Source organism: Montipora capricornis, chromosome 4 (genome assembly GCF_036669925.1).
Source record: "Montipora capricornis isolate CH-2021 chromosome 4, ASM3666992v2, whole genome shotgun sequence".
Taxonomy (NCBI): Eukaryota; Metazoa; Cnidaria; class Anthozoa; order Scleractinia; family Acroporidae; genus Montipora; species Montipora capricornis.
This window is the reverse complement of record NC_090886.1, coordinates 5,756,094-5,768,593: the sequence shown is the minus strand read 5'-3', so window position 1 is coordinate 5,768,593 and position 12,500 is coordinate 5,756,094. Positions and strand designations below refer to the sequence as shown.

The 12,500-nt window shown below is 39.1% G+C and overlaps 1 protein-coding gene across 1 annotated transcript in view; it reads left to right on the top strand.

Annotated features, from left to right (window-relative positions):
• LOC138045347 (uncharacterized) overlaps positions 1-12,500 on the top strand; it is an 89,171-nt gene that overhangs the window by 72,382 nt on the left and 4,289 nt on the right. The window contains exons 27-31 of the mRNA XM_068891805.1: positions 1,140-1,276; positions 2,160-2,414; positions 3,463-3,583; positions 5,896-6,329; positions 10,684-10,740. Of these exons, the coding sequence (XP_068747906.1) occupies positions 1,140-1,276; positions 2,160-2,414; positions 3,463-3,583; positions 5,896-6,329; positions 10,684-10,740 (1,004 nt within the window). The remainder of the gene's footprint in view (positions 1-1,139; positions 1,277-2,159; positions 2,415-3,462; positions 3,584-5,895; positions 6,330-10,683; positions 10,741-12,500) is intronic.

Below are 12,500 nucleotides of genomic sequence, written 5' to 3'. Positions count from 1 at the left end.
GGTCTTTGGATAACAATCAAAGCTCAAAATTTTGCCAGTCAAGCGTTAAGCAAACACAATTTTAAAATCTGAAGAAAAAGGGAAGTGATTTTTTTTAATAACAGGGGCACTGCAAGAACAGACCATTTTACAGTTGTAGCTAAGTTACCTGGCCTAAGAATGGAAGCGAGGTTACCGGTGACCCTGCTTTGATACAAACCTTTGTACTCTTTTAATGTTAATGTAAACTAATTAGAATTACAACAACACAATGTACATGACAAAAGCAGTGAGGTCTGTATCAATCACAAGGTCACCGGCAGCCTCGCAGCCATTCATAGGCTAGGTCACTGAGCAAACAACTGTAAAATGTCCTATTCGACAAGTGCCTAGCTAGAGAAGTCCTGTTGAGTTTAGACGTTTTGGGTTTCCCGAGGGCACAACCAAAAAAGACAAATTCCTTCTGTTTTTCCTTTAACTGTATTCTATGTAGGGGAGGTCAGCATGTGTAGCATAAAATTTGCTATTTCTATTATTATTAAATCTTTTTGGTCTTAACAACCACATGAGCGTAGCTTCTATTGGGAAGATATCTGTTTACAAACATTGCTTTTGTTATTCAAATTTGCCAACCACAAGAACAATTTATCCTTTTTTTCGAAATCCAATGAGGCTCTGGTTGGCACATTATTGACAATAGGTGACGTCAACGATGTCTTCCCTATATACGCTCGTCGGCTACCCCGTGCTAATCAAAAAAAAAATATTCAAAAGTGAAATGTTCCAGTGTTTTTTCCCTTTTATTTCTGTCCGCCGGATTGATAGCTGTTCCTAACTAGCATGAAAGAGTTTAAGTACAATCCATTGATTTTCTGCGAGCAATAAATTTGAACAACTTCAATTGTCGCTTCGGTGATAAAGAATAGTAATGAGGCCAGGCTTGCTTTTTCTTGTATGCTAATATCTTCCCCTTACATTTTCTTACTGTTCGAACTCGCGAGGGACAGGGTTTCTGCGGAATGTTTTTGAAGCCCCTCGTAGAACGTGTATAATCGGATCTAAAAACACCTGGCGTTGCCGAATTTTAAACCCGATTAAACACTGCTGCTTTTTTTTCTTTTTAAACATAAAAGTACATTATTTCCTTTCATTTTTTACAGGTTTTCCAGCCATCATCGTCGCTATCTCATTGGCCGCTACTCAAGCTGTGGGGTACGGTAACGCGCACGCGTGCTGGCTTGATGTTTCCAGCGGGATGATATGGGCTTTTATTGCACCTGCAATAACCATCATTTTGGTCAGTAAAAATTCGTTGCGATATAAATCTAAGAATCGAGATGGAACCTTCAATCACCCCAAAGCTTGGTTCTCACAAGAGACTCAAGCAATAAGCACAAGAACGCTGAATCGCTAGTGAGGACGGCGGCAACACGCATAAGAACGCAAATTGTTGGTTTTCACTCACGTGATCAACAGCCATGTCTTTCAAAAAAAAACAAAAGAAAACGTTTGCATAATAATAAAGTTCAATTCCCAGAGGATTGGGTCGGGGACAAAAATTTTGCCGCCGTTTCTTTGTTTAGGGGCACAAACATGGCGGCTGTGACGTCATGTGAAAACCGAGAATCGTATGCTTTATGCTCATGCCGCTGCTGTTTCAAGTGTGGACACAGACGGTTTGTATGAGCATAAGACTTTGAGCCAATTCGATTAAATGTGTGCTAGGACGAAAGGGAATGGCCACAAAAGACGATCTGCGCATTAGCATTATCCTGAGCTTGCAACGTAGGTGTCCTTAACGTATTAAGAATCTTTTTATGCTTATCCTTACTTTGCCAACGAGGACCAGGCTTAAATGGGTTCCGTTCATTCAAATCAATCATTCGTTTATTCACTCAGTCTCAGCCAGCGCTCAGTGAGTCAGTAAAACATTCATTCATTATTCACTCTTTCGTTCTTTCATAGATACATTTTATTCATTCATCCAGTCAGTTATTCATTCGTTCATAAGTTGATTCAGCAATTCGTTGATTCATTCGATCATAATGTATTTTTCCCCTTTAAGTTTTGCAGAAACTAGATGTAGCTCAAGTTTAAAGGTCTCATCTCGAAGAATTTGCCATCCCATCTAAGATATAAATCCCAGACAGTTAATAGATTGTGAACTGTTCCTTCCATAGGTAAATATCGTGGTATTCGTCTTAGTTATTCGTCAAATGATGGGGACGAGACACGTTCAAAACAAGACACAGATAGAGAAAGTCAAAGCTGGTGTCAAGGCCTCCGCGGTCATTCTTCCTTTGCTTGGAATCACGTGGCTTTTCGGACTCCTTTCCTTCAATTCAGCTACTATCGCTTTCAAGTATATTTTTGTTATCGCCAATTCTCTGCAGGGGCTTATGATCTTTATTTTCCATTGCTTGCTAAATAAACAGGTAAGAAACCAAACTCTGCTGCTTGCCGTTTAACAGGAGGCAGTGTGACCCAGTGGTCAGGGCGCTTGTCTTAAGGTCCAAGGATCCCAGGTTTAAGACACCTTCTGACCACTCGTTGAATTTGTTCCAGGTAGTCCCTGGTTCAGCTTCTCAGCTGCACTTGTAAATGTATGTATGTATGTATGTATGTATGTATGTATGTATGTATGTATGTATGTATGTATGTATGTATGTATGTATGTATGTATGTATGTATGTATGTATGTATGTATGTATGTATGTATGTTGTATGTATGTATTGTAAATATTGATCAAATATTGTTTCCTGTTTTGTCTGTAACAATCTGTGCTTGTTTGGGAGGTATAATGGTAATCTGCTGTCATATGCATCGTTTAATTAGTGCTAGGAAATTGGCTTTGAGTAATATTTATCCTGTTCGACATATTTCTCGCGGCATAGGGAGCGTTTTTAGGCTTTTTTTTTTTTTACCAAAACTTGCCCGCACACTCGTGGAACTGTTTCTGTCCCTCTCGCAATGCGTTTTTTCATAGCTCTTTCCTCGCGTGTGCGGTGGGCTTTACCTATTCCGTTGTACAATTCTGTAAGTAGAGAGTTAAACTGTTGGAACAGATGCAGACCTCTTTCTTTTTCTGGAACCCTAATTCGCTAGAAGCTACTTGGTTTTCGTTTAAACGTATTGCAACTTTCATCATGATTCTCCTTGTTGGCTGGCCAATTTTAAGTGCGAAAAAAATTAAATGCAAAATATATAAGCGCGATCGTAATGCATATTTTGATAGAAATCTCTCAAGCCTCTCATTTGTCGGAAACAATTAGGAACGCACAAGTATACAGTGGCCTCTATTTGAAGAACTAGTTTCATGCGATCAGTTCATTGTTGTTGCTTTTATATTCTTCTGCAGATGGATATTTGCGTTTCGGCTAAGAACGTTTTCTGCTATTTTCTGATTATTAATAAAGGTATTTATTTAATAATTCAGTCATCTATCTATTTCTTTACTTACTGATTTATTTATGACTCAACAGATTAATGATGCAATAAAACGGATGCGCGAGAAAAGTAGTTCTGCCGCTGTGTCATCAAATCCAAAGAGCAAAGCTTCTCCAAAATCTCAAGCTAAATTCGCAGGCAAACAACTTGAAAACGGTGCGTTGCTATTGTAAAAGGCTATGATTTCTCATTTGTCGTCTTCGTTTGGAGTGAGCGTCTTCTTTTTGTCTTGGGGTTTCCACTGTTGTGTTATTTATTAAAAACTAAACGTCAGCTTATTATTTTCTTTAATTGATTAATTAATTACTTAGTTAATTTAAATGAATTAATTTAAATAATTAATTCGAATAATTTAGTTCAATTTAATTAATATTCTTTTTCTTTTAATTAATTGTAATTATGAACTTTATTCAAGTGTCAAGTCTTCTTGTTCTGGGGTACTAATTGTTCATAGAAATCAAATCAATTTTAACTCAAATCAAATCAAATGTTTTTTTTTTTGGATTGAGGGAAAAAAAAAGATTACCCGGAGAAAAACCTCTCGGAGCAGAGTAGAGAACTAACAAATTCAACTCACTTATGAGGCCGAGTCTGGGAATCGAACGCGGGCCACATTGGTGGGAGGCGAGTGCTTTCACCACTCCACTATCATCGTCACTGCTACCTCCCTTTTTAGTCATATCCCAGAGATTTCTTGTAATGAAATGGAATCAAACTCCAGTTTTTTCGTTGCTCAGATCATTCTCTTCAAAGTAAACGTATGTCTTGAAATTCCGCTTGTTGATTCGCTTTGATAGTTAGCAAAAGTAGCAATCATTTTCACTAGTTTTTGAGCGGCATGGGTCTGTAATAAAATGAAGTACATAAATAGACCGCTGAGCGAGAATGTAAGTATTAAAGCGCACGATTAAAAGGGAACGTTGTGTTTATTGGTATTTCTGCTTCATTAAGCTGTACCGAATATGACAGGGTCTCCTTGTTTCTCAGGGGACATTTCAAACTTCACAACGCAAAAGTTTAGAATCAAGGAAAGCCAAGCAGTTTGGGACGTCATCTTGAAAATAGATTCATGTCTTTCACTAACTTATTCGAAGAGCAAATGATTGTCATTATTCTAAACTTTCATAACTCATTCGGCCAATTTCATTCCGAGGGGAAAAGGAAAATGTGTTATGGTGTAGTTAGGTAGACTTCAGGCAAAGGAAGTTAATGCCCAAAAGTCTCGTTTCTTGGGCGTCTTGTGATTAACTTTACATAGCACACAATAGGACTTGAAGATTCACGACGCAGTCGTCGACGAGAACGCCACAAGACAATATCATTGGTTAAGAGAGGAGCAATTATGGTGCTGCACGTGCGGCGTGCATTTTAGCGCATATTTTTGCGATATTCTGCACAGCAAGTTGAGTAACGTGAAAACACCAAATTTGAGGCTTCAAGGGCGGTGCCTACTAATTCAAAGTTGTTTTTGCGTCGTTTACTGAATATGCGGGAAAAGCAGACCTGAACAAGTGTTACTAAAATCCAAAAAGACAATTGGGGGTAACCACGCATTTTTTGAAGATAATTAATGAACAATATTTGTAAAAAGCTTTACAATACAAAGCAATGTATGGCATTCTCCTCCAAATTGAAGCTTAATTAGCTCTGAAAAATGCATGGTTACCCCCAATTTTCTTTTTGGATACCAAGAGCACTTGCTATGTTCTGCTTTTTTCGCATAGTTTTGAGCCGCGCAAAAATATCCCTTAAGAAAGGGAAACTGTCACGAGAAGCGCATGCGCTAGCGTCTCGTGAAAACTTGAAAAGTGTTAGGTTAAGGTTTTTCAAGTTAAATCGAAAAATTCAAAATGGTGTCCCCTGGGGAAGGCCATGGTGGACAAAGGAGAAACTCTGGCGAATATTAGAGAATCACCCGTGAATCCATGATGGCGGTTAGAATTTTCCGTGGGCTCGAGAGCAAACAAACTCGAGCATGCGCAGCTCATGACTGTGCCCCTTTAATAAGGACCTGAGAGATGCGTAGAGGGTATGCGCAATAACAATAGTAAGCACCGTCCTTAATGACAACGTGAGCTTTCAAATACGAACCGTTCATTTCATTTTTTTTCTCTGAACTTGTTTTTGCCAATTTATTTTTCGAGGATACTTCGCCCGCATCTTCGACGTGAACGAGATGAAAAAATGCAAAGTTATGTTTTGAGGTGACGTTTTCGTTGACGTCACCGTCGTAGATATCTTTAAATCCCTAATAGGCCGATCCAAGAAGTGAAGACAATATTGTAAGTCATGATTGGTGTCTTTGTCTGGAGGTGGTGAGGATAAAGGCGTGGGAAGGAGTTTCTGCACAAGTTCCGGTCTTATGGTTCTTAAAGTTCTACGCGTGAACTGAACCCTACAATTTGTTTGGTTTTTTTATTCGTAATGTTTTCCTTACGCCCTAATTTCATTTTATTTCTTACTTGCAGTGCCAAAGAAGCTGTCCAACAGAGTACAGAATGATTACGACATGATGCAGAACGTGGGAACTTTGACAACTAACTCTTCCGGAAACCAAGATTCTATAATTGAAATCCCTAAGGCCGAGAAGTTGCCGGATAGAACAAAAAAGCTCCAAAATACCCCAGGAAACGTGTATGATGATTTGTTGCCTAAAGACGACAAGAGGGTACTAGTGAAGGAAGGAACTGGTTGTGACGTATCGATCAACGGCATCCTAGACGGAAACACTTCTGTTCACTCTCTGCAACGGCGTGAGGCGGAAACGGGAGAATTTGCAGACGGAAGGTACCCAGAACAGCCTAATTCGGCTGATGAGCTATACTCAATTGATGGGAGCGTAAATCGTCTTTACAAGCCAACACCTGGGAAAGGTGAACCGTTCTTTGAAGAGAAGGATATGGTGAGTAACGCAAATTGTTTTTCACCAAAAAAATTTCAAAGCTTACCTTCCCATTCTGACGAGGTTTTTGTAGAATTTCCCGAAAAACTGAATTTACAACCAGGAGATAGTTGTGTTCTTAAGGAGCCACAACTTGAAGGAGCTCTGCCGTCAAGTAGCTCAGAGGGAACACGAGATTCGGATTTCAACTTTATAAAGAGAGATGCGTCCGAAACAAAGGAATTAAGACAAGATGATAATCCACAGGATACTAACTGCGCCAAGGAATTAGACGCTTTGTCTAGCGGAGCAGTAACTGACCAAACTTTAAATCGCTCTGACGAACAAACGAACGAGGGAGGCGAGGAGGAATTTGCAAAATTTAATCCAGAAATCAACTTATCGAACGCCCGTTGTGTAACCAGGGGTACCCAACGTCAATTTTCGGAAAATATCTGTTCGGAAGACGATTTGAGATCTAGAATTTTCGGAACATTTGTTGTAAAATTTCTTGCTTGACTGCCTGTCCTAGGATTTTCGAACATCTAAAAAATGGTGTAATTGCCCATTTTTAACGGATTTTTGCCCTAAAAAGGCCAACTAGAATTTTCGGGAGTCTTTATTCAGGCTGAAATTTTCGAAAAGGTAAGTTTTGATCCCTATAATGTTCGGATCACTAGACTTTCAGCTAGGAAATCCGAACAGGTGAAAAATTTTTAGGGGATAAAAATATGCCTACATCTACCGTTTTAATGCTAAAATACGTTTAACAATGCTATGTCTAAGTGGTTTTGAACTCTATTCTCGTTGGGTGCCCCTGTGTAACCGATGGAGAACTAGCCGATGAAGCCTTCGACATTTCAAAATCATCACCATCTTCTCACATAACTGCAAAGGTAGGTAGTTTGCAAGGTGTTTCCCCTTTTAAGCTCTCTTCGGGCCTCACTGACTCCTTAGAAAACTTGAAATTTGGCGTTTTAGTTTTTCTGGCTTTCCGAATGGTTTTTATATCACGTGAGTATTATGAGATTTTGTCCTTTGGATTTGAAATTTGTGCCACTGCAATGCCACTCATTTTGTGTAGTTTTATCAAGAAATATTCTCCCCTATTCACTATGCAACTTAACGTTAACCTAGAAAGTACTTTTACAGTGCGACGCGCCTTACCGTGGCCACCCAACAAAGTTTCACATTTGACAACTACGTGTAAATACGTCAACTCAACAACCCATACAACGGTGTTCAACTTACAACTGTGCGAACTTTGCAAGGTGGCGTGACTGTCAATCAAATTCACACATCCTGATTGGCGGACAATTTGTAAAAAACTTTGTTTGGTGGCCACGGTACGGCGCGTCGCACTGTAACGCCATTCATATGCAAATAAGTGGCCTGGTATTCTGCAGTTTAGCTTGTTCACATCTCTTCACTTTACTGAAGATGACTTCCGGTCAGGTTGTCAAAACGTCATGCAGTCAATGTTTAAACGATACAAATCCAAGCTTCGTGACAAAAAATCAAAAAATCTTTGTCGAGCATACACAATTTAGGTTACAGAGACAAATTTTAGAAAACTGTTGGGCGTATAGCTTCATAGTTGAGTGGTCTAGCGGTTGCCCTGACAACGGCGGGGTATTTGGGCCGAGTCCCGTTTTATTAAGCCTGAGTTTTTGGATAATGTTGCAGTTCTCGTTCACTGGCTTTTTTTCTGAATAATAATAATAATAATAATAATAATAATAATAATAATAATAATAGTAATAATAATAATAATCATAATAATAATGAAACATCACCTGTGTATGGGTAGACGTAAAGAAGGCCTTCGATTCCGTATCACACGAATGGCTTGATCTGTGCCTAGAGCATCATGGATTACCAACAAAGCTAACAGCCTTTATCAAGCACATTATTAAGAAATGGGAGATAACCCTAGAGGTCACAACTAAAGATGGTCCAATTTCTCTAAATCGCGGAATACTATAAGGGGATTCATTTTGTGTCAGGCTGTTCACCATGTGTTTAAACCCAATTTCATGGTCACTTAGAAACAACCAAGGATATACTTTAACAAAACTACCACAACACAAACTAACACACCTTCTTTACGTGGACGATTTGAAGACGTACCACAAGACACCAACTAAAGCAATGATGGAAACAAGATGAATGGAAAGCATGTTCAGAGACATTGGAATGGAATGGGGACTAGACAAATGCCCAACCGTCACAGTAAGTAAAGGAAAAATAGTATCAGCTGAAAATATCATTCTTAATGAGAACGCTTCCATCAATGTATTACAAGATAAAGATCACTACAAGTTCCTTGGAAAGCTAGAGAACGCTGCACAATTAGATGACGAAGTATTTGATCAAGTCAACAAAGAATATTTGAAGAGACTTAGTGTAATATGGTCCTCAAATATATCCATACCTAGAAAAATCAAAGCAACCAACACATTTGCCCTGCCAGTTATGCAATACCACATATGGACAGTTGATTGGAGACTAGACGACCTGAGACAGTTGGACCGAGAAACAAGGAAAGTACTCCAAGGGCATGGCGGGATGCATAACAGCGGGTCAAGCAAGCTATTATACTTACCAACCTATCAGCGAAGTCAAGGCCTTATAGAGATTGAAACAATTTACAAGATCGCAAAAATCAAGGTATGCAATTACCTTATGAGAAGTGAAGATCCACGACTGCAACTAGTCCGAAGATTTGAAGAGCTGAAGGTTGCTAAAGGATTAAAATCAGTCCTTAAGGATGCAGCAAACTACGCCAAAGGCCTCGGAATTACCATCACATTTGACAAAGCAAAAACAGTGCTTACTAATGAAGACCAAAAAACCATCGAGGTCCAGCAGGCAAGTCCAAAACACATCTCAAACTTCCTCACTCGAGCAAGAAACAGCATCTACATGAAAGAGACATCACAACAGAAATGGCTTGGAGCGTTTACGACAGCGGAAAGTGAGGACAAAGAAATGGCTACCGATGTGTGCAAGTTGCTACTTAAATGGAAAAACATGCCTGACATCGTATACAGTGTGAATACCAACCTACGACAACAGCTCCTACCGACTAAGACGTACGAACTGAGAACAAATTACACCAACATGTAGATGACTTGAAATGCAGAATGTGCTCACAGAAACAAGAAACTGTTACCCATATAATGAGCGCATGCCCAAAAATAGCCCAGTCTCTATACACATCACGTCACGATAAAATGCTGCGACCTTACTACCACTACCTACTCTCAGCCTATGGTTTCAATGAAGAAAGTGGTCACAAACGACAATGGTATCAACAAAGATAACCGATACCGGTCATAGAGAACTCACTAGCCAAAATAAATTGGAACATTGAATTCCATATGGAGAAAAAGCCGGAAAACAACGCCAACAAAGTAGATTTAGCAGTAATGGACAAAGGAGAGAAGGTATGGCTACTCATCGAAGAAACGGTTTGCGGTATAGGGTTGATATCAGATAGGTGGAAGACCAAGCAAGACAAATACCGAGAGTATTAAACAACAATACCCTGATTACAAAGTCAACCAAGTAAATGCAGTTTTCGATTTCCTAGCAGAATACCACCAGAGCCTGAAGAATGATCTAAACGAACATTTAACAGGAAAGAACGAAGAAGAGACGCAGTATCTAATAATGAAGAGCCAGAAATGGATCATATCACAAAACGTTGAAATAGTTAAGAACTTTTATACCTATAAGAGATAGGAAGAACGGAGCAGAGCGTTGAAAGGAATAGTCTAACTGAACATTCATATTTATAAATTATATAGCATAGCCTAGGACTAGTCCCGCTATGCTATTGATCATGTAAAACCGCGATATCAATAGGTGTCCATAATAATGACTTTATTTTAAGAGGGTAGCACGTATTAGTATCACCCAACTAGTGGACTAATGCAAATGCTGCATTTTGATTTAAATCCTTGTTTCTATTTAGTTTCTTGCTTCGGGTTGGAGCGTTACTTTTAAAAGAAAATGGCAGCAAAGTGCGGATTGCTGGTAGTCATGAAAGCATGAAAAATCTCGTATTCTAACACTTTAGTCTCCTTTGAGAACTTGTTCGATATGTGTATATCAAGTAAGAAACGAACGTAAATTGAACAAGTTTCTTTGATTTTTTGTAGAACGAAAATTGAAGCCCGACGTATACTCCGCGACGCTAAATCGCATTTTTCACATTGTACTTTATTATCATGGCTCCTAGGTTTTACAAGCTTTTCTTAAAGTTACTTTTTGTAGTTGCCGTCTTCACTGCAATGATGATTGTAACATACAAAAACGAAGTATAAGTTGCAACAAAGATAAAATTATAATTGCATTTTTCAATTGGCAGAGCGCAGAGCCGACACTGCACGGGCGTGATTCTGTCAATAATGACGAAGACTTCGAGGTAGGTATATTTAACTTGAAGGAAAAAGTTTGTTTATTTGTCAAGTAGGTTAGTTATGATTATTATTATTAACCGTCCAATGATGGAAAACGCAGTGGAGTGGAAAGCTTTAACTCGTTTATGCTGAAAATGTAATATGAATCACGATTTTGAGCTCTTAAGCTATCATTAGCGTCATCATCGGAACGGGCGACATGAACTAACAATACCTTTTTTGCAGACATAGTTTGTTTCCACTCTGGTTTGAAAAAAAAATTAAATGTAGCTTAAAAAGGTACAATTTAAAGACCCAACGTTTCAACACACTTGTCTAGTGTCCTTATCTTCCATAAGGATCAATTCAATTTATCAAGTTGCACGCCAACCCCATGCACGAGAGAGTTAATGAATGCAAGTTTATTCAGACGACCAATTTGCCCTTGTTTTTGCTCCCTTAACAAAAATGGCTCAGTTTTTCTTCCCCTTTTGTCAAACAATGATCTTCGGCTAACCTGAAGTGATCAACTGCGAAGTGGACAGGTGCAAAACACAGGTCACAGGTTAGAAGTCGGCCGCTCAGCTGAATGCTACCACTAGGCCTAAAAGCATTTGTTTAGGTCTAATTAGGCCTAAAGGTTAGCTCTTATGAATGTTTAGTATTCTTTCTGTATTGGTAAAACAATGACCTGTGACTTGTGACTTGTACGTAACCTGTGTTTTGTACTCTCTACCCGCCGCTGCAAAGTTTTACCTAGTCGTGTTAATCGGTATACAGGTGGTTTGCAAACAATCTCCAGTGACACAGATAACAATACTGCAATGTACAATTGCTGGTGGACGAATAAAAGGAGCTAATGAGAGATTTTCTGTTTTCGTCCACGTCCATGGCGGTGATGACGTCACATGAAAACCACCCATTGTGAACAAACTATGTAAAATTTGCGTCCTAACAAGTGATAGTAATAGGACTGAGTGGAGTACAGTTCAGGGAGTAATCGGGCGAGTAATCGATTTGAAATTTTGAGCACGACCATCCCTGAATTGTACGACCTGAAGTCCTATTACTAATTAATCGTAACAATAACATATGCGAGGAATTTCCTTTTTGTGTGAAAACGTTAAAATTATATCCGATCTGTTTTGCAAACAAAAGATGAACAGCAAGAAAGACCCCATCCAAGGGCATGTGATTGACGCGTGAATGGCGTAGGTGGCCAATTACAGGTATCCAATTTGGAGTTGTTCAAATTGGTGACCTGTAATTGGACATCCACCTAATCGCGCGCCAATTACGCGACAAATAGGCGCGCACAGAACCAATCAGATTCGAGAATTTTGTAATGGTTACGATTAATAGGGAAGATATCAGTTTAAAACATTGCTCTTGTTATTCAAATTTGCCTACCACTTGAACAAAAGACCTTTTGGTTCGACAGCCAATAACGATGCTCTGGTTGGCATATTAATGACAATAGGTGACGTCAACGATATCTTCCTTATAGAGTTATTGGGCTATACCCATTGAGCAGTCCCTAGCAATTGGCACGTTACAAGTAACACTCTCGCCTGAATAGAAGATTCTAGGACTGCATAATTTGAAATACTATATAGAGATTTTTGGAGGGAAAAACATCGACATCGATTGTTTGACCCACCAAAAGAGGAAAAATAACCCGCTGCACGTGCGGTTTGCATTTTAGCCGAGCACAAAGTTTTGTGATACTTTGCGTAACAACGACGTGAAATCACCAAATTTGAGGTTTTGACGACAACGTTAGTGT